This window comes from Gracilinanus agilis, chromosome 6 (genome assembly GCF_016433145.1).
Source record: "Gracilinanus agilis isolate LMUSP501 chromosome 6, AgileGrace, whole genome shotgun sequence".
NCBI lineage: Eukaryota > Metazoa > Chordata > Mammalia > Didelphimorphia > Didelphidae > Gracilinanus > Gracilinanus agilis.
In genome coordinates, this window is record NC_058135.1 from 243,210,933 (window position 1) to 243,238,136 (window position 27,204).

At 36.7% G+C, this 27,204-nt stretch overlaps 1 protein-coding gene across 1 annotated transcript in view; it reads left to right on the forward strand.

Moving 5' to 3' along the window:
* The window catches only part of ZDHHC13 (zinc finger DHHC-type palmitoyltransferase 13), a 108,004-nt gene that overhangs the window by 41,944 nt on the left and 38,856 nt on the right, over positions 1-27,204 (forward strand). The window contains exons 2-5 of the mRNA XM_044681834.1: positions 5,486-5,940; positions 17,938-18,157; positions 19,652-19,774; positions 21,578-21,655. Coding sequence (XP_044537769.1) covers positions 5,486-5,940; positions 17,938-18,157; positions 19,652-19,774; positions 21,578-21,655 — 876 coding nt within the window. The remainder of the gene's footprint in view (positions 1-5,485; positions 5,941-17,937; positions 18,158-19,651; positions 19,775-21,577; positions 21,656-27,204) is intronic.

A 27,204-nucleotide genomic window follows, 5' to 3' on the forward strand; every position in this document is an offset into this window, starting at 1 on the left:
GATAGTTTGGAAGCAAGCCCAGTGTGAAGAAAAAAAAAATAAATGCATGGTTTGCGATATAAATTTACCTCATACTTAACCTTTCCTTGACCATGAAAAGAAAAAAGACCATTTCCCCTTCTGTGAAGCCTCCAGTTCAGAGACTCTCCCCATCTCTTCTCATCCAGTTAACCCCTTTCATATCTAATCAGGTTCCCAAATAAAGATGTTCGAAAAAAATGCTGGAAAAGTGCAAGGAAATAAGTTATATTCCAGTTTCAGAAAATTTATTAGCTATGTAATCTTAAGCAAATTTATCTTATCTCTGATTTTCTGTTTTCTGATCTGTAAAGAGGACAATTATTGGGATCAAAATGCTAAAATAATTATGAAGTGTTTAAAACTGGCACAGGGCAAGCATTCTATAAATGTTGACTATCATTATTATTTTAGTTGAATGTGATTGCGCTGTATTTGACAACTCTGGAGTGGATCCTGGATGTGATAGTATAAAATGTCAAAGTAATAAGATAAATTATTTCTTTATGGGATAATTTTAAATTGACTTTGGTTGAACTGATTTCAAGTGACAGGTAATGGTTTTGTTTCATGTTTTTAAATACATGTTATTAGTGTATTTCTAAATTTTTTTATATAGTAAAATATTATGAGAAACCACCATAACAGGAATGCTATTAAAAATGTATCTGGATACTCTTAGATTACGAATTGAACTGTTAAAAAAAATACAAAAACCAGATATTTGACAATTGTTAAATATATAATGGGGTATGTTTTGTTTGAAACAGACAATCTTTTCTGACATAATCTTTGATAATATAATAGTGAGTTTTCATTTGAAAATATTTGGCTACGTTCTCTTCTGTTGGCTTCATGGTTTACATAAACATGGTTTAAAGATGTAACTTCAATACATTCATATGAATCAACTCTCAGTTATTAGCTGTAACATCAGAGTGTGGTTAGTTTTAATTCATAAATCAAGGAGAAATAAAAATTAACGGTTAGGGAAATATGAGAAAGTTAATAATATTCAAGTCTTAAGTTGTGATCAGTGAAATTTTGCTATTTGAGGTAAAAACTTATGGGACCAGAGTTTACTATTGCTGTGAGTTTTGATTACACGGATGTCTGAATTGTCATGAAGCCAACAGAAAAGAATGTGTGACAGGTGGATGTCTTTGCCTGGAAAGGTAAGAGGATAACCTTGGCATGGCCCAAGGTAGGTTCCTCTTAATTCGGTAATGCGATTTCCTTTGAACAGGAATGTTTCCCATCTTGTTAATCCTGTTCCTTTCTTTTTATACCTTATGACTATATGATTATCTGTCAGATATGACTCATGTCCGAAATCAAACAGAGTTAAGGGAGTTTTTCCCTTGTTATTTTGTAACTATGTCTCAACTTTTTCTCTCATAGCAAATCTCTTTAACCAGAGCAAGTTTAGCTATGATGTTTATGATGAAACTAGTTATTGAAATAACATAATTTATACAATTATGTGAGTGTGTTGCTTTGTTATTTGCCTTTTTGGGGATATATGTGGATATGGATGTGTGGATAAAAGAGGGCCTTGAAATATTTCAAAATGATGTCAAAACAAATGGTTATTGATGTAATTTATGGAACCACGCTATTATTCTACTATTCAGATCAAATGAGAAGTCTTTAGTTTCGGTTTTTTTTTTTTTTGAGGAAAAATAATATTAGTACGGTTAGTTTTATTAGATACTATCTTGTGTTACTCTCATGGAAAATTACTTAGGTTTATTATTTGATGTGAAAATTAATACCTGAGTGTAGAACATGTCCTGTGGCATCAACATGTTACTATGTTATCAACATGTTTTTGATATGTCCTTTGTACACAATTTGGAGTTAATTACTTGATATATGTGTATTTAGACTTCCTATATGAGATCTCCTGCCATAATTGGAGTAAAATTTATAACTTTTAATTTATTTTTGAATTAGAAAACATCTTCTTACAAAAACCTTTGTTTTTTATATGAGGATTAGGGGAAGGGAATTTTGAATTTTGGATTGAATTAAAACTAATGAGTTGAAAAATATTTTTGAATTAATTGAAAATTTTGGAGTTCTAAATACTAGCAAAACTAAGTAAAATTTTTTAAAGCAACAATTACATAATTTAAAAGCTTTCAAGAATTTTAAAGTTTTTTGTTTTTTTAAGAATTCTACCTTCTATGGTATTTTAAATGTTTCAGTTATATGACCTTTGATTTTTCAGTTTGTATTTGGATTTATTAACTAAATCAATATTAACAATTTGTTAAGTGATGATGGAGTCAGCATGTTATTGGAAGATACAGAATTTATGAAAGGGTTAATGTGGAGTATTTAAACATTGAAGTTCTCTGAAATTTCAAGAATATTATGGGTTAACAAGACTGGAATCATGAGTTGCTTCATTACAGGAAAGAGCAAACTTAGAAGGGTATACTAAATTGTATTAAGTCTTGTTACTGATGGATCTTATTTGAATTACCTAGGAGTCTAGTCTACAAGTGACTTGGAACCAGAGGAACAGAGCCCTTTTCAGAGCTGTCCTGAGAATTAAGACTATTCCAGAATGCCAAAGAGAAGATATTACATGAGACATCTGGCATTCAAAATGTGCTGATTAAATGGATTTGGAGAGTAGGTTATTAGGATACAAGAAGACTTGATGTTTGTTAATATTGATGATGATCATCATTGTACTGTTTATGTATGTTTAGGTTTTCTTGGTTACCTTGGAGACATGTAAATCTCTTTTCTCAAAATTGGCCCATTGTGAGTCCTCTAATTAGTTTGATCTGTAACTTGACTCATGTAGTTCTGACTCTTATTATATATGTGTATACATATATACTCATATATATATACATATACATGCCTCATAGATTTAGCTTATAGGCAAGTAATCCATGGAGGGGAGTGGGCACTCCCCCAAATCAAAAGGGAGAAAATTGAAGGAACTGAGGAGATTAGGCCAGGGAATAGTTAATTGTGGGAACTGAAGGAACTACCTTGACTCCATCTTGTGACTCAATTCTAGAGTTAGCTTAGTTTTTATTCAATTATGGGTTTGGTCCAAATAATGGCTTTAAAAAATTATCTTTATTTTATTCCAGTAACTAATTTACAAATAAGTTTTCCAAAGGTATATGATTCATGTTGTCTCCCTTCCTTTTTCTCTCTCCCCTCCCAGAGTTAACAAGCAATTCCAATGGGTTATAGATGTATTATAATTCAAAATATACCAAATAATGACTTTGGAGAAAAGTTTAGTTGTAGGAATTGGGAGAAAACCTTGTTGCAATTGTTTAAATGTACCCCTGTGTGGCTAGCTAGGAAATTAGACCACCTGCACCTGTTGTTCAGAGACCCTAACCAAGGACCTAGTTTATGTTGACCAGAAATGCAGTGAGATCTTAAGACTGATTAAAGGGATTTTTTCATAATTGTACATCTCAAACAACCACACTACTTTCCGGCCAGAGACAGTTATTGAGGACTAAAATAACTCTGTCTGATGCTTTTAGAGAGTGTCTTAACTCCCAGGGAGCAGCCATAACTTCCCTCTGGGATGCTGATAGCTCTTGATACACTGATGGCTCTTGCCCAAGGGCAAGTTGAAATTGAAACTGCAGCCAAGAGCCCATGAACTAGCTTTCTGGCCACAAACCTGAGGCACCCAGCCCAGAGTGGACCATTAAAGTAGGTCCAAAAACAGGCAGCATCTCAAGGTGACTGCCTTCCCAAAACACTGGAAATGGGCTGAGTATATGGCACCTCTCTGGCCAATCAGTTTGAGGCTTTTCTTTTGTCCTCATGTTTTTGATTTGGGGACCCATATTTCTTTTAAAGTATTGCTTGATCATCATGGACCATCAACATGACTAATAAAATTGTTTTTCAATATATCATACCTCTTCGTGGTCACCTTGACCAAAAGGAGGTAAATGTTAAAATAGTCCTGAAACTAATATATCTGTTTTCCATGAGTTTTTATACTATACTATACAGATGTAGTAGACACAGGATAATCCTGTTTGCAGTAAAGTGCCAAACAGGAGCTTTCAGTGAACATCTTTCCCAAAGTCTGGCTTATTCCCAGATGCTTCTATAGTGTTTGGCTGGCTGACCTTGCTGAACTATCACAAATTTTACCTGAAATAGTTTAAGCGGCTTGGAACAGCCTTCTTGCCAGCCCTTGCTACTAAACATCTTGAAGCATTCTGCTTCTCTGTTCCATCTGTCCCTGGAAGACTGCCTAATTTCTTCCCCCAATACTTCCTCAAACCAGTCCAAACATAAATTATCTTAACCTTCTTTGGTCTATTGGCTCTCCATTCTGGATATCCTCTGACATGCATGTCTATACTTTCCCCTTTTAATAAATGATCTTTTTAACTCGACTAGAATTCCTCTATATTTAAAGGATAGGTTTTTCACAGTTGACAGGTGTATATGTTTATGAATTCTTTTCTCCTCTAAGCAACACACTGATGCTTTTTTTTTTTAATTTATAAAAAGCAACAAACATTTCCAAAGACTGAAACTCCCCAGTTCTTCATATCAGTTCCTGGAAGACCTTCATGAACTTTCCTTCAAATAAGCCTCTGTGATATGCCTATTGTGATATGCCACTCATTGAGGTTGAGGCTAGGAACACAGAGAAAAATGAAACAATAGTTCCTGTCCTCAATTTCCCAACAAGGAAGTGGCTAGGATAGAATAGAGGTAGGAAGTAGATCTGTGATTTCACTGGTATAGAGAACTTCCAGGTGAGGAAATTCCTTAGACCACAGAGAGGTTTGGTGATTTTCCCTGGATTATTCAGCCAGTATATATCACAGATAGGATTTGAAATCGGATTTAAGGTTCTAAGGACTACTCTCTATCCACTTGGTCCTTGCTGCCTCCCTGACACTTACCAGCTGTGTGATTCAGGGCAAGTAACTTCAATTATTTGCCCCAGTTTTGTCAGGTGCAAAATGAGGATAAATAATAGCACTTGCTTCCCTGGATTGATGTGAGGAGAAAATAGAACATAGCTGTAAAGCATTTTTCAAATCTTAAAGCGCTATCGAAATATTAGTTGTTGTTGTTATTATTATTATTATTATTATTATTAAATGCTAACAGTGATTTGGTCTAGTCCATAGGCTTTGCTCTCTAAATGACTTAAAGTCATAGGGGGACACCCTCTCCTCCCCATAAATGCATTTAAGAATAGATATTCATTCTCATCCTGGCCTATTGAAGGCACTTAGTGAATGCTGGTCAATTGATTGACAAGTTAGTAAGTCAATAAACATTTATTAAGCTTATACTATGAGCCAGCTTCCGGTCAGGATCCTAAAATGTTCCCTGGGGCACAGATGATAGAGGTGGCAACCTGGTGCACAGGATTTGGGTTCAGTCCCCAGTGCTGTGATCCTAGGCAAGCCTCAGTTTCTCCCACTGTAAAATAAAGGGGTCAGAATAGACCAAAGCAGCACATAGATCTACGATCCAAGAAGGATGTAGCTGACCAGGTGAAACGGTACCTGGTGGGGCCGGGGAACACGTGGGTTTCGGGGAGCCTAAAACAGCAGGTTACAACTACTGGGCGGCTCTGGGAGGGTGAGGCCCCACCCCTCGGAGCGGATTGGCCGGGCTGCACCGTGATTGGCGGGCGACTCGGGGAGCAGGAAGAGGCAGCGGCACTGACAGGGGCAGGAAGTGGGAGGCGGCGGCGGCTCTGGGAGGCTGCTGCTGGACCGGGACGACGCCGGGCCGGGAACCGGCTCGAAGTTTCCCGGTCAGGGGCCCGCGTGGAGGAGGAGATGGACTGGTCGGGGCTGAATTCGCAGGTGAGAGCGGCTGCCGGGGCGGGAGTAGCGGGGAGCTGGAAGAGGCTCGGGTCCGAGGGAACCCTTGGAGCCCGAGGTGGGTGCTGCGAAGCCTGGGGGGCACTGGAGACCTTTCCCCGCCCCGCATCCCTGGCCACACGCGCTCCGCCTCAGAATCAGACTGAGTGATGGGGTTGGCAGTCGGGGGGAGCGCGGGAGCTGAAGCTGCGAGATCAGGTTTCGAATTCTGCCTCCCACGGCACCAGATTTTTTCTCCCAGGGCCTCAGTTTCTCACCTGTAAAAAGAGGGGGGATGTGGTTTCGATGACTCCCAGGGCATCGTCCTTCTCTGGACCATCCTCTATGTGGGAATTAGGGAAATTCACTTGACCTTCCTGGGCCTCAGTTTCCCTATCTGTAAAATGAGGTGACCTGATTAGATGATCCTCGAGGTGCCTTCCAGCTCAAGATCTCCGATGCCGCGGTCATTTTCGTGGGAATTGGGGAAATCTATTTGACCTTTATGAACCTCAGTTTCCCCACTTGTAAAATGAACCAAGGTGAATTGGCTGCCTCCCTTTCCAGCCCTAGATTTCTGATCTTATGATCCTCTTTGTGAATTCTTAGGAAAGCCATTTCTTTGGGTCTCAGTTTCACCACTTATAAAAAGAGGTGTTTGGAATTCTAAAACCCTCTTCAGATCTAGATCTTGGGTTCTCTTAGCGTTAGTTGTCCCCACCCCTTGTTTTTTTTTTTTTTTTTTTTTTTTTTTTTTTTTTTTTTTTTTTTGGCAGAGGAGAAAAATGAAAGAGGTGTGGGGTGACTTGTTCTGGGTCACATAGTAGCAATGTCACATGGTGGGGAAGGGAGCTTGTTGGAGGGGAAAAGGAATGGAGAAGTTAGAGTGGAAGTCTGAGTAGGGGATGCTGTGGACCAGGACTCTTGGACCAGTGAGTGGAGGAGGGAATGGGGTGGGAGGGAATGTGGACTTGAGGAAGGAAAGCAAGAAGAAAGGAGTGGGGGTGGGGATGAAGACCTTAAACGAGTTTCAAGGCAATAAGGATGAGGATTCCAGAGCTGCAGTAATAAAGGCTTAGTTTAAACCTAGGGAGGTGATTATAGGATCGTTAGGCAGAGCTGAAGTGGATCTTGGCCAGTCCTCTAATCCAGCCTTATCATTTTGTAGTTGAAGAAGAAGAAAAAGGAAATAATTTACCTAGGTCACACAATGAAAGTGGGAGGAGAGGGTGGGGAAATGGAGAATGTGAGGAAAGGAGAGAGGGAAGAGAGAGGTAGAGAGAGAAAGGGAATATGAGAAAGAAAAACATAAAAAATATGTATAGGCTGGAGGGATGGGCTATATCAATAAGGGCATGGCATCCATAACCATGGAGGAGACATTGAAATGACTTGCCTAGAGTCACAGAGGTAGACAGCAGAGCTGGACTTTGAACCTAAATTCTCTGGGAAAGAAATGAATCATGTAACCATGAAAAAATAATCAAAATTAATTAATTAATTAAAAAAAAACCCAAAACCTTGAGGCTTTGGAATGACATCTACCTTGGTCTTAATGGGAATAGAAGTTGTAGAGAGTTTACTAAACATGAAGAGTTTTTATCACTTTAATACTGTCCCGAAATGTAATGGGTGGTTTTGGGAAACAGCAAGTGACATTGGTGAAGATGTCAAGCAGAGGTTGTATATCCCCTTTTGGAGTTTGTTAGAAAGGAGATTTCTATTCAAGTGGAGGGCTAATTAGCTGATTTCTGAGACTTCCAGCTCTGAGTTTCTGTTATTCTGGTTTCACTAAAAAAGAAAGATATTAAATGACTAATTGAATATTAAGTGATATTAAAGAATGACTAAAAACATTACTAGGATTAAAGGAATTTAGAAGAACCTGGAGAGAAGGGAAAGTCAGAGGGCTTAGGTAGGTAAGTGATGGGACTGGAGAAGGAAATTAAAGGGGGGAGGGATTGGGGAAAAACTAAGAGTGATGGGTAAACATTGAGAAAATCTGGAATTGAGGGCTAGGATGCCCCAACATATTTATGCCTCCATGCAATAAGATGGCACTAAATGTTTTTTCCCCCTCTAAACCAGGTAGAAATGGAAGCAATAGTGGCTCTTCCTTGGGGATTGGGTTGAATAGGGGGAGAGATTAGGGAAGAGAAGCCTTCCTTATAGGGAGTGTTAGGTTACACACTCTTGGTGGACCAGCCTATTTAGAGTTCACTTTGACCTTGAATTTTTTGAAACAGCTTAATTGATTTCACTCCCCTGGGAGAGGCTTTTTTTTTTTCCTTCAATGGTTTCCCTAGTGCTGGTTTAGTCATTTTACCTTTTCTTGTTTATTTATCCTGGGTCTCATGTTTTCTTTTTCCCCTTCTCAGGTAGTTATTTTGAAGGTGGGTTCAGGGGAAGAGAAAAAAATGTGGGGAAATGTAAAAGTGTGAATATATCTACTAATCTGATCAGAGGAAATGAACCAACCTATGAAGGTTTATAGGCAGAGAAAAGATTCTACAAAGCAGGTGGTCTACCTTCAAATGGAAGTTTGATGATAGTAGTAGTAACTCTTTTCCTTTATCTGTTTGGGATGCCAAGGAAATGTTCCCAAGTCATTTATTTAGAAAAGGTGGGGAAGCATTATTTTCTTTTTGTAATTACTGGGCAACTGGGAAGGGAGACAGTGGAAAAAGACATGTAACAATAGTTGTTTTGATTAACAGGGCATGGAATCTTTTAATGGCCACTTGTTAGGGCCTTTGGGAGCCTGATTCCCTCCATCAAAGCAGGTGGAGACACTGGTTCTGTGTTGAATTAATGCCCAACATAACATCATCATATTTATCTATCCCTTAGAAGAATTCTATTAGGATTTTGACCAGGTTGTACTTTGTGATAGAGAAGTTGGATATCCTTGACAACTCCAAAGACAGGCCCACTTAATTCTAAGTTATTTTTGTTCTTGTGGTACTTCTGTAATATTTGTGTTCCTTTTCTCTCCTTTGACAGTGTCATTCACTCAATACTGTGTCATTCACTGGGATTACTATGACAAAAATGAAATGGTTTCTATTCTTAAGTACCCATATTCTATTGAGGGAAACATGTACACAGACAATTAAAAAATACATATCAAGTAATTTTTAGGAGAAACACTTGGGAAAAACAATAAAGGCTTCTTGAAGGAAAGGCCACCTAACCTGAGCTTTGTATGATGTTAAGGATTCTAAGAGGAAGGAATGAGAAGGAATGATATGTATGTATATTGCAAACATAGAAAACATAGCCTGTCAAAGTCACAAAGATGAGAGAGGAGTGGAATGTCATGTATATCTAACAGCAAGTAAGACAGGTGGGCTGGATTCTAGTGGGCATGATAGGAAGGATTTGGGCCATTATCCTGGAAAAGTGGGCTAGATTTAGATTGTGAAGGCCTTTAAGGTAGCAATTTATCCTAGAGGCAAGAGAAAATCCATTGTGCTATTTTTAAATTGGGGTTTGACATGGTCAGAGCTAAACTTCTAGAGTGTGACTTTGGTACCTATGTGGAGGGGAGTTTATCTTCTGAGCTCTAGTACTGCATCACCAATGACCTAGTGCATATTTTCAGCTAGATGTCTCATGGGCATTTCAGTAAAACATTCCAAAATAGAGCTTATATTCTTTCCCTCAAAACCTATCCTCTTCCCAAACTTCTGGATTTGTGTCAGGGGCACCCCCCCCCCATTCCAGTTAAGCCAAATTCTCAACTTTGGCATTATCTTAGATGCTTCACTCTCTCACATCAAATATCCATTTAGTTGACAAATCTTATGTTTTCTATCTCCACATCTCTTGATCTGACCTTTCCTCTCTAATAAGAAGCAGTCATCTCCCCCTCATTCAGATCTTTATCACTTTGCTTCTGGGCTATTATAGTAGCCTAGTTCCTTTCCCTGCCAAAATTTATTCCCTTCTCTAATTCATCCTCCACATGGTTGCTCTAAAACATAGATATGACTATGTCTTTCCCCTGCTCAGTAAATTCCAGGCAATACTATCTCTAGAACAAAATATAAAATGCAAACTCTTCTGATTGGCACTTTAAAGCCTTTTCTAGCTTGTATCCAACTTGCCTTGCCAGTTTTATTAGTCCCCTTTCTGCACTGTAGAGAATAGTCTTCTTTCTGTTCCTTGTATGTACTATCACTGTCACTTTTTACTGATAATCTTCCATGCTAGGAATGAGTTTCCTGCTCACCTCTGAAAATTTCTTTCCTTTGAGAATCAACTCCAGCATCATTACCAATATGAAGATTTTTTTTTATTCCATAGCTTCTGGTGTCATCCCTCCTCAAATTACCTCATTTATTTTATATTTATTTTTCTTTTATGCACATTTATCTATGTATATGTTGTCTGTCACTTCCCCAGCAAAAATGTGTGATCCTTACAGTCAAGGACTGTTTGATTTTTATCTTTGAATCAGTAGAACCTGGCATTTGGTAGGTGATTGATTAGTGGCACTGAAGAGAAGAAAAACTTGAGGCAGGTAATCTAGTTAAGAGGTTTTATTTTTAGTTTTTAAAATTATTTTTATTTTGTTAAATATTTCCCAATTACATGATAAAATTTTTAATAATCATTTTTTAAAATGTTGAGTTCCAAGTTCTTTCCCTTCCTGCCTTGAAAGGCAAGCAACTTGATTTTACATGTGATTTTACATTTGATCGCACATGTAATTATGCATTTATATATTTACCATATTTCATAAGAAAACAAAATAAAGCAGATTTTTAAAAAGTATGCTTTAATCTGCATCCAGAGTTTAGGTGGATAGAATTTTTCATAATGAATTCCTTGGAAATCATATGCTACAACTTTCCCCAATCGATTTCAATAGGTACATGTTGGGAGAGAGTAGGGGAGTGCCAACTTAGGTATAAATGCTTAATCAAAGGATACCTCAGGATTCTTACAAAGGATGGCTAGTCATCTAATATAATGTATTTGGAAGGGGGCATGTGAGATAAAGATGAAAATGAAGGTAGGTACTAAACTATGGAAGAACTTACTTAGCTAAGAAATTTTAACTTAACTCAATATATCATCATCATCATAATTGAAGGATTTTGAGCAGTGAAGTAAACAACATCAGATCTATACATGGAAAAGATCATCCGACAGTATGAAGGATAAATTGCAATAGAGATAGACTAGAGGTGGAAAGATAGAGTTATAATAGCACAGACACAGTTAGGCTTCTACTAGAATGGCAGCAGCAAGAATTAAAAAAAAAGATACAGAATTTGGTAACTGATTGGGTATGTAAGGTGAGAGAATAAGAGGATTCAGAGGTAACATTGAAGTTTCAAATATGAGTGATGAATGGCCATACCATTCACCCAATCCTTCTATCCAAGACATATCATTTTATTTGTACCCCCTTGGCACTTTTATCTACCAGTTCACAGGTGGTTCTTCCTTTCTCAAAGACGTTAGTATCTGACTCTCAGTATTTCTCTCCACCCAACCTTGTTCATTTCTCCTTATGGACTTTGATGTATGTATTGATGTTCCCTCAAAAACTTTGGAGTCCCAATCACCACTTTCCTCAACTTCAGTTTCCTATATCTTCCTTCATCTCGGCCATACCCAGGGATAGCCACACACTTGATCTCACCATCCCTTACACGTTATACTTTCATGATTAAGAATTCTGAAATTCTGCTACAACCTCTTATTCTTCCATCACACCCCACTTTTTGTCCTTACCATGAGCTGCACTCCCTCCATCCCTCAGTGTGCTCCCAGGCTCTTAATTCCATTTAGTTAAAATGGTTAAGTCACACATTAACATTACTTTTTTTTTTTTTTTAAAACCCTTGTACTTTCGGTGTATTGTCTCATAGGTGGAAGAGTGGTAAGGGTAGGCAATGGGGGTCAAGTGACTTGCCCAGGGTCACACAGCTGGGAAGTGGCTGAGGCCGGGTTTGAACCTAGGACCTCCTGTCTCTAGGCCTGACTCTCACTCCACTGAGCTACCCAGCTGCCCCCATTAACATTACTTTTACATTCCTTGCTCCATTTTCCTGTTGCTGCTCATGCTTTGACCTTCTTCTATCCTTTATTGCTCTCACCATCTGCTTCCTCTATTTTAACTCAAATAAGTACTGGTTACTGGATTTGTTGCAAATTTAATTTCTCTAATTTTAGTTAGGATCTCATCAACATAAGGCAATCCTTTTCCTTGGTTGATTCATTATAGCACTAACCACATAGGCTATTCTAAACTTCCTCTTCTTTACTCTCTTCACCTTTTCTTCTTAGAGAAGACCTTGCCTCATACTTTACTAGGAAAAGAGAAACCATTTGCCAGTCTCACTTTTTTGCTCCTACATCTCAGAACTCTTTGACATCATATCCCTTATCTCCTCCTTTACTACAGTCTCTGATGAAGACAAGCCTCTGTACTTACTTGATGCCATCCCTTCCTATCTCATCTAGCAGCTTGCTCTAACATCCTTCCCACCAATCTTCAGTCTCCTCTTATCTACTGACTCAGTAGTATATACTTCATTGTTGTCTACAAACATATCCACTAGGTCTTTCCCATCCTTAAAAAAAATTCACTTGATCCTACTATCCTTTCAAGTTGTTTTTCTACATCTCCCCCTCTCCTTTCATAGCCCAAGTCCTAGGGAAATAAATCTATACTTTCTGCCTCTATTTCTTCTCCTTTTACTCCTCAACCCCTTGACATTTGGTTTCCAGCCTCATCACTGACCTCAGACTGCTCTCACTAAAGTTACTCTTGAACTCTTCATCACCAAATTCTATGTCCTTTTCTTAGTCTTCATCCTTCTCTTCCATCTCCCGCATCAAATTAGTTGCTGTGTCCTTGTGATTCTATCTCTATAATGTATCTTGCATCTATCCCATACTCTCCTTTCACACCACTACCACCCAAGTCACACCTCACTTCTTTCTTGGACAACAACAAACAGCAATAATTCCCATTTTTATAGTGTTGTAAGATTTGCAAACGGCTTTATACAACTTTATCAGGTTGGTGCTAATATTGTCCCCATTTTACTTATGAGGGGCTTGTTTATCAGAAATGAATAGTAAGTATCTGACATGGGATTTAAGGCCAAGGCTTTATAAATCTGAATGCAGTGCTCTCTCTGCTATACCGCACCACCTAATTGATCTCTCTTCTTCAAATCCCTCTCTTCAATCCATGGGAGCAGCTGCTAGAATGATATCCCTAAAAAACAGGTCTGAACATGTTGTTTTCCTGCTCAAGAAATGCCAGTGGCTTTCTCTTGTCTCTAGTGGGAAAAATAGAAACTCCTATGTTTGGCATTTAAAACCTTTCACATTCTGACTCCAGCTTCTGTTTCTGGGATTATTGTACTTTTCTCCCCTTCATGCACCCTGGAGTTCAGCCAGACACACCTGCATGTTCTCCTTTGTACACAATATTTCTTCATTGGTCTCTGCACAATATCAGTAGTTTTACTTCCTCACCTTGGCCTTGTAGCACTCCTGCCTGCTTTCAAAGGTGAACTCAAGTGCCACCCTCTATACAAAATCTTTCCACATCCTTCCCACCTGATTATTAATTGTTATTCCCTCCCAATTACTTTGTATATAGTTTATATTTACTTATATGTATACATACTGTTTCATGTCATAGAATAAAAATGCTTGGAAGGAAGAAACTCTTTTTGTCTCTATTCCCAGTGCCCATGGTAGCAGTCAGTAAATTGTGGCAGGATTAAATGAATCACTGACAGAAATAATAAAATCACAACAAAGTTTTCAGGGACAGATGCTAAGTTTTGACTCTGCTCTGCTGGTTTTAAAAGGCAACTGGAATAATAGGATCAGATTTGGGGATGTCTGTGAGAAAAAACAACTGTGAAACTTGGAAGAAATCCATAGACTTGAGAGAGACAGAGAGGTGATGGTAAAATTCAGAGATGTGAAAATTTTAGGAGTACCAAAGAATGTGATTGTACTCAGCTCCCTCTTTGCAACTTCCTATAATTCCTTGCCTTTACCATTCATTTGAACAGTTAATCATAGTATACTGCCTTTCATTAATATTTAACTGTTTCATGTGCAAATAACCCATCTACCGAGGCACATTGCTAGATCCTAGAGAGGAGGAACAGGCCTTACAATTCTTTTACATCTCCTTCAGCCCCTAGCATGATTCTTTATACAGAATTGGTACTCAGTAAGTTCTTGCTGAAGGAGTGATTTAATGAATAGTTTGACTTGTAGTTAATTTGACAATAAAACAATGTATGATCATCATCAAATTCTACTTCTCAATTCAAGATAAAATATTAATTTGTAACATACAAAACTATGGTGAAGAAGAACACATGAATCCACAAAATGTTTGGAATTTCTGTGTTTTGAACATTTTTTCAATGTCTGACATATATTTCTTTGTCTATTTAAGGTAGTTAAGTGGCACAAGGGACTGGGCTTGCAGTCAAGAAGACCTGAGTTCAGATCGTCCCCAAACACTTAAACTAATCATAATTCTGACCCTCAGCATATCACTTAACCTCTTTCAGCCTCAGTTCTTTAGACTGTAAAATGGAGATCATAATAACTCTTATCTCCCATAGTGGTTGTGAAGATTGAATGAGATAATATTTGTAAAGCATTTAGTGTAGTACCTGCCATATAGTAGGCTCTTAATACATGCCTGTTCCCTTTTTTCCCCTTATCATTCTTATTCATATTTTCCTTTTTCTCCCATGTTTAATGAATGACCCAATCCCTTCTAGAGATAGTTCTTTCTACTTGCTTCCATTTATCTATGATTATAATAATAATAACAGCAACTAATCTTTATGTAGTGCTTTACATATCTTATTTGATTCTCACATCAAATTCTTGCAATTTAATTTTAATTACTGTCTTCCTTGTTGTCTTAATTTATTATGATTTGATTGAACAAATATTTCTTAAACATTTCTTCTTTACAAGGAACTCTGGGAAGGAAGGAAAGAAACAAGCCTTTTTTAAATGCTTTGTTCCAGGGACTGTGATAAGGACTTTACAAATATTATCTCATAACAAGCTTGAGGCAAATAAATGTTAAGTGCTTGCCTAGGGAAGGTCTAAGCACAGATTTGACCTCAGGTCTTCCAAATTCTATGCCCAGCACTCTTATTCCTTTCACCTTCTTTGGAGATATAGAACCTAATGACCAAACATGAATTTATATTCTGGGGGCTAGAGGTGGGACAGGAAGAAGTGATGGTATATACACTGATAAGCATGGTGCAAGGGAAGGAATAATAGATTCCAGAAGAGAACTCATAAAGTGATCTTAGAGGGATGAGGAGGGAAGGCCAAGTGGAAGAACTGGCACTTGCCGTGAGCCTAGAAAAAATCCTAAAGACAGACATTAAGGGGGGAGAATATTCTAGAGATAGGGAACAGTTTGTATAAATGCATAGGAGGAGAAATGATGATTTCAGGTAACAGCTTTGTGATTCTCAAGGTCTACGTTAGAATGGTTCCCAGCTTTCTTTTTTTCTCATTCTTTTTCATTTATCCATTTATCTATCTATCTATCGATCTATCTATCTATCTATCTATCTAATCATTTATTTATTTATTTGATTGTTTGTTTGTTTATTTGTTTATTTATTTATTTATTTTTATTTTTTAGGAAAATTTGCTATGGTTACATGATTTATGATCTTACTTTCCCCTTCACCCTCCCAAGTCCCCCCTCCCCATAGCCGACGCATATTTCCACTGGTTTTAACTTGTGTCATCAATCCAACCATATTTCCATATTATTGATAGTTGCATTGGTGTGGTTGTTTCGGGTCTACATCCCCAGTCATGTCTACATCAATCCATGTGTTCAAGCAGTTGTTTTTCTTCTGTGTTTCCTCTCCTGTAGTTCTTCCTCTGAATGTGGGTAGCATCCTTTTCCATAAGTCCCTCAGAATTTTCCTGGATCATTGCATTACTGCTACAGAAGTCCATTACATTCGATTTTACCACAGTGTATCAGTCTTTGTGTACAATGTTCTCCTGGTTCTGCTCCTTTCACTCTGCATCAATTCCTGGAGGTGTTTCCAGTTCACATGGAATTCCTCCAGTTGATTATTCCTTTGAGCACAATAGTATTCCATCACCAGCATATACCACAATTTGTTCAGCCATTCCCCAATTGAAGGGCATACCCTCATTTTCCAGTTTTTTGCTACCACAAAAAGTGCGACTATAAATATTTTTGTACAAGTTTTTTTATCTATGATCTCTTTGGGGTACAAACCCAGCAATGGTATGGCTGGATCAAAGGGCAGGCATTCTTTTAGTGCTCTTTGGGCATAATTCCAAATTGCCATCCAGAATGGTTGGATCAGTTTACAACTCCACCAGCAATGCATTAATGTCCCAGTTTTGCCACATCCCCTCCAACATTCATTACTCTCCCCTGCTATCATTTTAGCCAATCTGCTAGGTGGGAGGTGAATACCTCAGAGTTGTTTTGATTTGAATTTCTCTAATCATTAGAGATTTAGAACATTTTCTCATGTGCTTATTGATACTTTTGATTTCTTTATCTGAAAATTGCCTATTCATGTCCCTTGCTCATTTATCAGTTGGGGAATGGCTTGATTTTTTATACAGTTGATTTAGCTGCTTGTATATTTAAGTAATTAGACCTCTGTCAGAATTTTTTGTTATAAAGATTTTTTCCCAGTTTGTTGCTTCCCTTCTGATTTTGGTTTCATTTCTTTCTTAAAGCTTTCTTAAAGATATTCAGTTTGACTTTAAGATATTACCTTATCATTAAAAAGTAATGCCAGTTGGGGCAGCTAGGTGGCTTAGTGGATAGAGTACCAGACCTGGAGACCAGAGGGTCTGAGTTCACATTTGACCTCAGGATACTTCCTACCTATGAAATCCTGAGTAAGTCACTTAACCCCAGTTGCCTACCCCTTAATGCTCTTGTCTTAGAACTGATACTTAATATCAATTCTAAGAGGGTATGGGTTTAAAAGAAAAGTAATGCCACTTGTATGTGGTAAAACTTGAGAACCTAAGTATAGGAACTATCAGACTTTAAATCCATACCCAATGGAAATCTCTGGATATTTTATTGGTAATGCTATTGAGAATTTCTTTGATATAAATTAAAGGCCCAGAGAATCAATACCATGAAGAGAGTAACATTTTTAGATCCAATGAAACCCTTTCTTTTCACCCCCAACCCTCCAGCAACCTGCCCAGTAAGATAGTATGTAGATTTTATTTATATGTTCAGATTTGGATACCATACTTGGCAGAAAGAAGCAGTAAGGCACACCAATTGCTAGGCTTCTTTACCTAACCTATAAAGGGGGCTCATTTGCTGCATAATTTTCACTTTCTCCAGGGAATTTTGATCAACTCTTATTTGGGACAATTGCACATTCAGGCAATGTGACTTAAAAAGCCACACTTAAGTCACTAGCCCCAACTTTCTCTCCTGCTAGCTATTCCTTTTTTTAGTTTAGTTTTGATTATCATACAAAATATAATTACATATTAGTCATTGTTCCCACTAGCCATTCTAATTGAACTGTTCACTAGTAGCAAAAATTAACATTTGATTATTCATTATCTTTCCCCCATTCTATCCTCTCAGTGAACCTAAAAGCAACATAGCAGAAAAGCATGTCAAAATGCATGGATAATGTGTAAACTGGATTAGGAAAAATTGCCTCGAATTGCTTTTTAAAAAAAAAAATGATCAAATTAGCCATTCTGTATAATTAGAACCCTCTGCAATATTTCTTCCAAAAGCATTCAGGTCAGAAACTTGCTTTTAGTTTAACAAATCTAAAAAAGACTATCCCCTAAAGATTTCTTAATTCAGTCCAATAGCATCCTTTTGTAATGTTTATATACAACTTGTGCGATTTTACAGTAATGAACAAAAAAGCACTTATTAAGCACTTACTGTATGCCAAGTATCGGAGATTATTGGCTGTTAAGAAATATGAGGGATACATTCCCCTAAACATGTTTGACTTCAAAATGCATCGTTAATATGGCTATCAGTAAGAATGTTTGTTTGCTCAATGGATTACACATGTGATCAATGATTTTATAACCCTTTGCATTGTAAATCTTCAGTGCAGGAATCACAGTCATGGCTCCCATTGGTCTCCAGGGCTTGGTCATCGAAACATCTCTGCACAGGAAAACAGAGAACCAACAAAGGAAAAAGAAGCTTTGCCTCTTATAGAGGACTCTAGTAACTGTGACATTGTGAAGGCTACCCAGTAAGTCCTCTACAATCACTATCCTTGAACTAAGTTTTAGTGATGTGCTACTGTATATACTGTTCATAATGTTTTGCTACTTTAGAGAAGGATAACAATAGCATTCAGGAAAATAGAAAAGAAGCCTGCATTTAAAACAAAAAAGAACCTTTAATATTTGGGAATTCATTTATTTGGATATCTATCCAACCTTTATTAAAGTGATCTGAACCTTAATGAAGATGACCTTAACTGTACTAACAAAAACTTTTGCATGTTTGTTGTTGTTCAGTCTTCTCTGACTCTTTATGACTCTGTTGACAATAGCATGCCAATACTGGCTGTGAAGTTTTCTTGGCAAAGGTATTGGAGTGGTTTGCCATTTCCTTCTTCAGTTTAGTTAGGCACACAGAGGTTAAATGACTTGCCCAACTTCACACAACTAGTAAATGTCTGAGCTCAGATTTGAATTCAGCTCTTCTTGACTCTAGCCCTAGCACTTTATCCTCTGAGCCATTTAGCTGCCCCTTTGTACATAGTAAGCATTTAATAAATACTTGCTGATTGATCTAAGAAAAAAAAATTGAAGACGCATTTAGTGTTAATTTATGGGACAATCAACATATTGGAAATGTCAGTACTTCAAAAGTTCATTGTCAATTGTGCTATCATTCAAAGTACTAGTGCATTTCTTTACAGAAATGAATTAAAATCCTCAAGGAAACTTGTAAGGAAAAAACAAAACAAATAAGTAAATTGATGAAGGTGATTATCATAAAAACTCTTCTGGTACTGACCAAAAAATGAAAATGAGTGAAATGAATATAGAACCTAGACATAGAACCAAATAGATCTGGGAAAATTAGAGAATTGGCTCAATTTTAGTGGTCTATTAGAGTATTCCTGCAACATTGTCCAACTGGTTGCTGTCAGGACTCAACAGCCTTGGGCTATCAGAAGGAAAGAATTGGCAATAAGAAATATACTTAAAGTAAGGATTCCATAGAAGAATCAGTAAGTGATTTATAAAGACAGGTAAAGGTTGATTGAGAAAGAGAAACATCTAAAGAAGAGAACTCCTGTAGTGTTCTTGGTTACAAAGAAAATTGAGTAAAAATCTACTGGAAAAGATAATGGTATTACAATAAATTTAGAAAAGCCATTAACATGACAGTAACAAAAGTCTCCAGAATGGTTCAAAAGAGCAAAGACTTAAGCAAAAATATCACAGAATCATAGAACTTGAGAATTAGAAGGAATCTCAGTGGTCTTCTAGATTAATCCATATGCAAAAAGAATCTCTTATAACAAAACCAACAATTGCTGTTCTGCTCTCTACTTGAAAATTTCTAAGGTCTTCAAACTTGTCATTTCACCTTGATTACTAATTGCAACATTATTCAGTTTCAAGATAGATTACTAAGAATATAAACCTCTTGAGAGGTCACATTTTAGTGTTTGAAATGCTTTTAAGTGAATTCCAGTGATATAGATGTGAATATTTCCTTGTTTTAGATATGGGATTTTTGAGCGATGCAAGGAGTTGATAGAAGCTGGATATGACGTCAGACAACCGGACAAAGAAAACGTATCTCTTTTACACTGGGCGGCTATAAATAACAGACTGGATCTTGTAAAGTAAGCCTGGGCAACCATGTTTCATAAATGCCTCTGTTTCTTTGTTAAAGATTATTTTCCTTTTCCATTTCTTGTTTTCTTTGTGTGAATTTTCTTTTTTGGAACATAAGTATAAATGATGACCCATGACTCTGGGCCTCAGAAATTCATTGATTTATCATCATTTGCTGAGAATGTGAATTTCGACAAGCTGTTAATCAAATCAGTGTGAACATAAAGACAAAATGTGAGTACCAAAAGTGTAAAATCTTTCAAGAAGGAAAAACAAATGCCTTTTATAGAAACTGCAAACTTGAATCTAGTTTAATTGTGATCTTAAAACATTTTACATTTGGGAGGTATTATCAGAAGATGTTTGAGAGAATTTTTAACTGAACTTTTAATAAAAATTTTAAATGCTGTTTATATTACACTGTTGTTTAACCACGGTCCCTTTTATTTCTTTAATGTACATATTCTACTATTCTGTCATTTACTAGCATAAGTTTATATAGAATAAGTTCTCATTGCGGGTCATAATCTTTTTATAAAAGTTAGGTAATTATAAAAAAATTGTGTTTTTCCGTCATATACACAGCACACTCTTAAATAAGTATCTGGAAATGACTCTGTGTGCTTTTTTTGACCATCTCTTAATGAACAATTTAGTAGTCTTTTCTCATTCTTCATCCTTCTTGACCTCTGCAACATGTGATGCTGCCAACCACTTTCTTCTTCCTGAGTTCTCATACATATATACAAAGCTCTGCTTAACTACTAACTCTTTTATTAAAAGAACCCTATCGTGATCTCTGTATTTGCTAGTACCCTCACTGCCCCATCATTACTTTGTATTTTTTTCATAGATAGTTTGTAATTACTTTTCTGCATCTATGCTGCCTCCACAATAGAATGTAAACTCCTGAGAACATAGATTTTTTTCATTTTTATGTTTCTATCCCTATTACTTTTCACAGTGCCTGGTGTATTATGGGTGCTTAATAAATCCTCATTGTATATTACCATAAATGTGAGATGTAAGAACAGAGTAATATCTCTTGTTTCCCTGTGCCACATTAAAAAAAGTCTTCTTTAATAAACTGTTATGCAAAAGCATCAAATCTATTTCAAAAACATATGTTTTATCTTATTTTAAGAAGTTTTCTCAACTTTGCCTCAGAAAAGATGAGAATACTATTTAAACTTTTCTGATTTTTCAGCTTTGAAAATAGCACCCCTGAGAAATCAAATTCATTATTAAAACTGTATGATCTATTTTTTTTAAATTTAAAAAAAAATTTTTTTAAACCCTTGTACTTCGGTGTATTGTCTCATAGGTGGAAGAGCAGTAAGGGTGGGCAATGGGGGTCAAGTGACTTGCCCAGGGTCACACAGCTGGGAAGTGGCTGAGGCCGGGTTTGAACCTAGGACCTCCTGTCTCTAGGCCTGACTCTCACTCCACTGAGCTACCCAGCTGCCCCTATATGATCTATTTTTTGTTCTCTTATGTTAAGATTGCATCATGTGTAATGCTAATACATATAATGAAATGTCTTAGGGATGAAGCATATGAAAGTTGATGTGGTTAGTGAGAATGTGCAGAGAACAGGAATCAAATGTGTAAACCGAAGTTATAACTGAAGATTAATTATAACCAGGGTCTTCAGTTACCAGCCAAGAATATTTGACCAGAATAGTTCAATAGAGCTGAAAATGTGTTTTTTTTTTTTTAGTAAATAGTATCTTTATCAACACTTATTGCAACTCTAATTAGCATTATATTTTTCTGCATAAAATCTAATGGATTTCTATTTTCCCACACAGGTTTTATATTTCAAAGGGTGCTGTTGTAGATCAGTTGGGTGGAGACTTAAATTCCACCCCTCTTCACTGGGCCATCAGGTGAGAGCTTTCTAATGGTGAGCTTCCATTTATGTTGTTTTTTTAACATTTACAGGCTCTTTGCTCATAACAAATTTGTGAGTTAAGAAGTGCAAATATTATCTCTATCTTATAATTGACTACACTGAGGCTCAGGAAGTGAGCCACCCACTAAGTTAGGATTATCACCAACATTCGAACCCATGTTCCACTTAACCACAGTATCTCAATAACAGTTGTTCAGGATACGTAAGTCTTATTGTCTAAATATCATGAGCAGTTTTAATGATTTTTTTTCAGGTTATCCTAAACTCTTTATTGGTTCCTCTGTTCTTTTGTTACAATGTAGTGTTCAGTTAGGATTGTAAGATTCAAAAAGCATATCATTCACCTTTGTTTCCACAAATGTTTTGAATGATGAATCATGAGAGGCAGCAAAACATGGTGCATAGAGGGCCAGCCCCAGAGCCAGGAAGAGCTGGGCTCAATTCTTTCCTCCAATAAACATTGTGCCACCCTGGGCAAATTTTTTTATTCTTAGTGCCCTAAATAATTTTCCTTTTTTTTAAAAAAATTAAGTTTATTTATTTAATTAATTAATTTAGAATATTTTTGCATGGTTACATGATTCATGTTCTTGTCCTCTCCTTCTCCCACCCCCCTCCCATAGCCAAGGAGTAATGCCACTGGGTTTTACATGTTTCATTGATCAAGACCTATTTCCATATTATTAATATTTGCATTAGGGTGATTATTTAGAGTCCACATCCCCAATCATATCCCCATGTGATCAAGCAGTTGTTTTTCTTCTGGATTTCTACTCTCACAGTTCTTTTTCTGGATGTAGATAGTGTTCTTTCTCATAAGTCCCTCAGAATTGTCCTGGATCATTGCATTGCTGCTGGTAGAGAAGTCCATTACATTTGATTGTGCCACAGCGTATATAATGTTCTCCTTGTTCTGCTCCTTTCTTTCTGTATCCCTTCCTGGAGGTCGTTTGGGTTCACATGGAATTCCTCCAGTTTATTATTCCTTTGAGCACAATAGTATTCCATCACCAACAGATACCACAATTTGTTCAGATATTCCCCATTTGAAGGACATTCTCTCATTTTCTAATTTTTTGCCACCACAAAGACTGCGGCTATAAATATTTTTCTACAAGTCTATTTTCCTTATTATCTCCTTGGGGCATAAAACCAGCAATGGTATGGCTGGATCAAAGGGCAAGCAGTCTTTTAAAGTCCTTTGGGCATAGTTCCAAATTGCCTTCCAGAATGGTTGGATCAATTCACAATTGCACCAGCAATGCATTAATGTCCCAATTTTGCCACATCTCCCACATTTATTACTTTCCTTTGTTGTCATGTTAGCCAATCTGCTAGGTGTGAGGTGGTACCTCAGCATTGTTTTGATTTGCATTTCTCCAGTTATAAGAGACTTAGGACACTTTTTCATGTGCTTATTGACAGTTTTGATTTCTTTATCTGACAATTGCCTATTCATGTCCCTTCCTCCTTTATCAATTGCAGAATGGCTTGATTTTTTATACAATTGATTTAGCTCCTTATAAATTTGAGTAATTAGACCTTTGTTATAAAGATTTTTCCCATTGCTTCCCTTTTAATTTTGGTTGCATTGGTTTGTTTGTACAAACCCTTTTTATTTTAATGTAATCAAAATTATTTTACATTTTGTAATGCTCTCTTTCTCTTACTTGGTCTTAAAATCTTTCCTTTTTCATAGATCTGACAGATATACTATTCTATGTTCACCTAATTTACTTATAGTTTCCTTCTTTATATTCAAGTTATTTACCTATTCTGAATTTATCTTCATGTAGGGGGTGAGATGTTGATCTACACCTAATCTCTCCCATACTGTTTTCTAGTTTCTAGTACAGTGTTAAATAATAAAGGTGATAATGGGCATCCTTGCTTCATTCCTGAACTTATTGGGAAGGCTTCTAATTTATCCCCATTGCAAATGATGCTTGCTGTTGGTTTTAAATATATACTGTTTATTAATTTTAGGAAAGACCCTTCTATTCCTATACTTTCTAGTGTTTTCAATAGGAATGAGTGTTGTATTTTGTTAAAGGCTTTTTCTGTGTCTAATTGAGATAATCATATGATTTCTGTTGGTTGTTGATATGGCCAATTATGTGAATGGTTTTCCTAATATGAAGCCATCCTTGCATTCCTGGTGTAAATCCCACCTGATCACAATGAATAACCCTCATGATCACTTGCGGGAGTCTTTTTGCTAGTATTCTATTTAAGATTTTTGCATCTATGTTTTCTTTCTCCGTTTTTGGTCTGCCTGGCTTTGGAATCAGTACCATATTTGTGTCATGAAAGGAATTTGATAGAGTGCCTTCTTAGCTTATTTTGTCAAGTAGTTTATATATAGTATTGGGATTAGTTGTTCTTTAAATGTTTAATGGAATTCACTTGTGAATCCATCTGGCCCTGGAAATTTTTCCTTAGGGAGTTCTTTGATGACTTGTTTGATTTCAATTTCTGATAAGGGATTATTTAAGTATTCTATTTCCTCTTCTGTTAATCTAGGCAGTTTATATTTTTGTAAATATTCATCCATATCACCTATATTGCCGTTTTTGTTGCCATATAATTGGGCAAAATAATTCTTAATAATTATCTTAATTTCCTCTTCATTAGAGGTGAGGTCACCCTTTTCATCTTTGATACCATTAATTTGGTTTTCTTCTTTCCTTTTTTTAATTAGATTAACCAGTACTTTATCTATTTTATTTGTTTTTGCAAAGTACCAGCTCCTGGTCTTATTCACACTCCCCTCCTTGGTTTTTCCCTTTCAACTTCCCTGTAGGGTAAGATAGAATTCTATACCCCAATGGATGCAAATGCTGCTCTTCCCTCCTGGAATTAATTGCACTGAGAGTAAGGTTTAAGTATGACCTATTAGCCCTTTCTTCCTCTCCCTAAATCATTTTCTAAGGCTCTTAAGTTGGAGATAAGGGCCTTACCTAACCTTGTAAAGGGAGTTTTCTCATCAGTGAGTACCCCATAACAAGGAAATCCTCATCTAGTTTCTGCCCTTATAGTTAATCACATAGAGAACTGCTATTTCTATAACTACCATCCTCACAGAATGTGTGTCCACTTGAAAACCTTTATCAGTGGATTCAAAGACACATTGTGATCAGCAAATCAGACTTGAAGTTTATCCTGATAGTCTTATGGCATAGCTGTGTTGACATTGATCAAGGAACAGATAGACCCCCATAAGATACCAGAGCTCTCTGTTACCCACCCAGTGCAGGTTTATAATTTAAAAGCTACTGTTTAGTGGCTTCTTTTCAAAGTTTCCTTTTACCACTTTATTGCCTGTGAAAGAGAATCTTTAAAGGCAAATTCATTTGAAGCCAAGCAGAATGTGTTGGGTCTTTTCTCTCAACATCACACAATGTGAAAACATTAGGTTAGATTGATATAAATATATTCATAAGGGTGGCTAATCTTGGTAAACTCCAGCTCCATACCTTTTTGCAGTGCTGTTAGGCCATCCAGTTCATCAACCGTGAGGGCTACAGTTCACCAGTGTTATTTTTCAATTTTTGTTTTGTTAACAGATCTGCTACAGAACTCCTTCTTGGGTGCTTGCCTCATTGTGGCATGCAAATGATCCCAGGTTCATGAAAGCCATGTTACCAGAGCCCAAGTTCTGACAGGTCTTTCCATGTTTAAAAGGCTTTGAGTATGAATATGAGGGGAAGAGATTTTATGTCTGTCACTCAAGAATTAGGATTAAGTTCAGAGAGTTCACTAGTAGAATGGTTACAGGGTAATGAATTTTTTGTCTATGGCAACTCTTGAAGAATATATTTTACCATATACTGACTTAGGCCAAGGAAATTACTGGCTTCTGAGCCAATGAAGAACACTAGCAGTTACAACTATCTCCTTGTTTAGCTTCTTTTCATGTCTTAAAAATAAGTCCACTTTAATGACTCTCCAAGTTTGAAATAGAAAGAAGTTGCCTGGGAAATTGAGACAGAAAATAGAATTGTTAGTAACTTTTTCATGTGTTCCCAGGCAAATTCTTAGAAAGATAACCTAAGCTGATAAAATATGCACACATATCCATGAAAAATGATATACCTTCCAATGTTGCTGTCTGTTAAATTTAAACATCTATCTCATCAATGCTAATGTAACATCATTTTGGAAAAAGACTAAATGAAGTATAAGAAATAATTTCAGTTATAGTCGTTGGTATAAATTGCTTTCCTGTAGCATCAGATGTCAGCATGTTAACTCTTAAAATCTTAGAATCACAGATCTTCAGAGTTGGAAGGGAACTCAGGTCATCTAGTATAACTGATATCCAAATGTGAATTTCTTCCATCTTCCCATCCTCCACTTCAAGGTAGCCACAGATGGGAAACTCACTGCCTTCTGCTTTTGGACAGTTCCAAATTTTTCTGAATGTCAAACTAAATTCTCTCCAAAGTTTCTGCGTGTTAGTCTTACTTCTGCCCTCTGGTGCCAGAAAAGGCAGTTTTAATTAAACTTTCACATGACAGCCATTTAAATACTTTAAAGACAGCTCTGAAGTTGCTTCTTCGGTTTAAATATGCTTACTTCTTTCAACACATCTAATAGGGCACAATTTCCAGTTCCTTTGCGGTCCTGATTGCTCTCCTGGCTATGCCTAACTTATTTATGCCCTTCTTAAAATGTGGTGCCTGGAACTAAACACAATACTATGGAAGGTATAGGACTATAATTAGCCATGATTCCCAGGCTCATAATGTAGTATAATAGAGTAGTCTTTTTGGATCCTGTGATACAGTCTTGACTGCATTGATCTTACTATTTAAATTCCCAGCTCTTCTTTATATGAAATACTCTTTAGCTTTGCTTTCTTTATCCTGAACTTATATTGTTTTTTTTTAAACCAAATGTAACTTGATGTGTTGGATAAAACATTGGACTTGGAGTCAGGAAAACCTAAGTTCAGATTCAGCCTCAGGTACTTATTAGCTGTGTGAACCTGTACAAGCCATATAAGCTCTCTTATCCTCAGTGTCTTCTTCTATAAAATGGAGGTGAAAATAGCAACTTCACAGGGTTGCTTTGAGGAACAGATAGGATATTGTATGAAAAACACATTGTCAACCTTAAAGCATTATGTAAATGTTAGTTATCATAATTTCATTTTATTGGCTTTAATTAAATTGTTTTTGGATCCCATTTTTATCATCCAATATATTATACTTCTTTCCTGTTCCATATAATTCACAGATTTGATCTGCATACCATATTCATATTAGTTATTAATTAAAATATTGAACAGCGGAGAACCAAAAACAAATCCCTGGGGTTACACTACTAGAAACTTCCCTCATGGTTTATAGGATTGTAGATTTGGAAGGGAACCAAGATATCATCTAATCCAAACTTCATTTTACACATGATGAAACTGAGGATCACAAAGGTTAAGTGACTTCTTTATGGTCACACAGGTAGCAAATAGCAGTACTGGGATTTGAACCCAGGTGATCTGGTTCCAAATCTTGTGTTCTT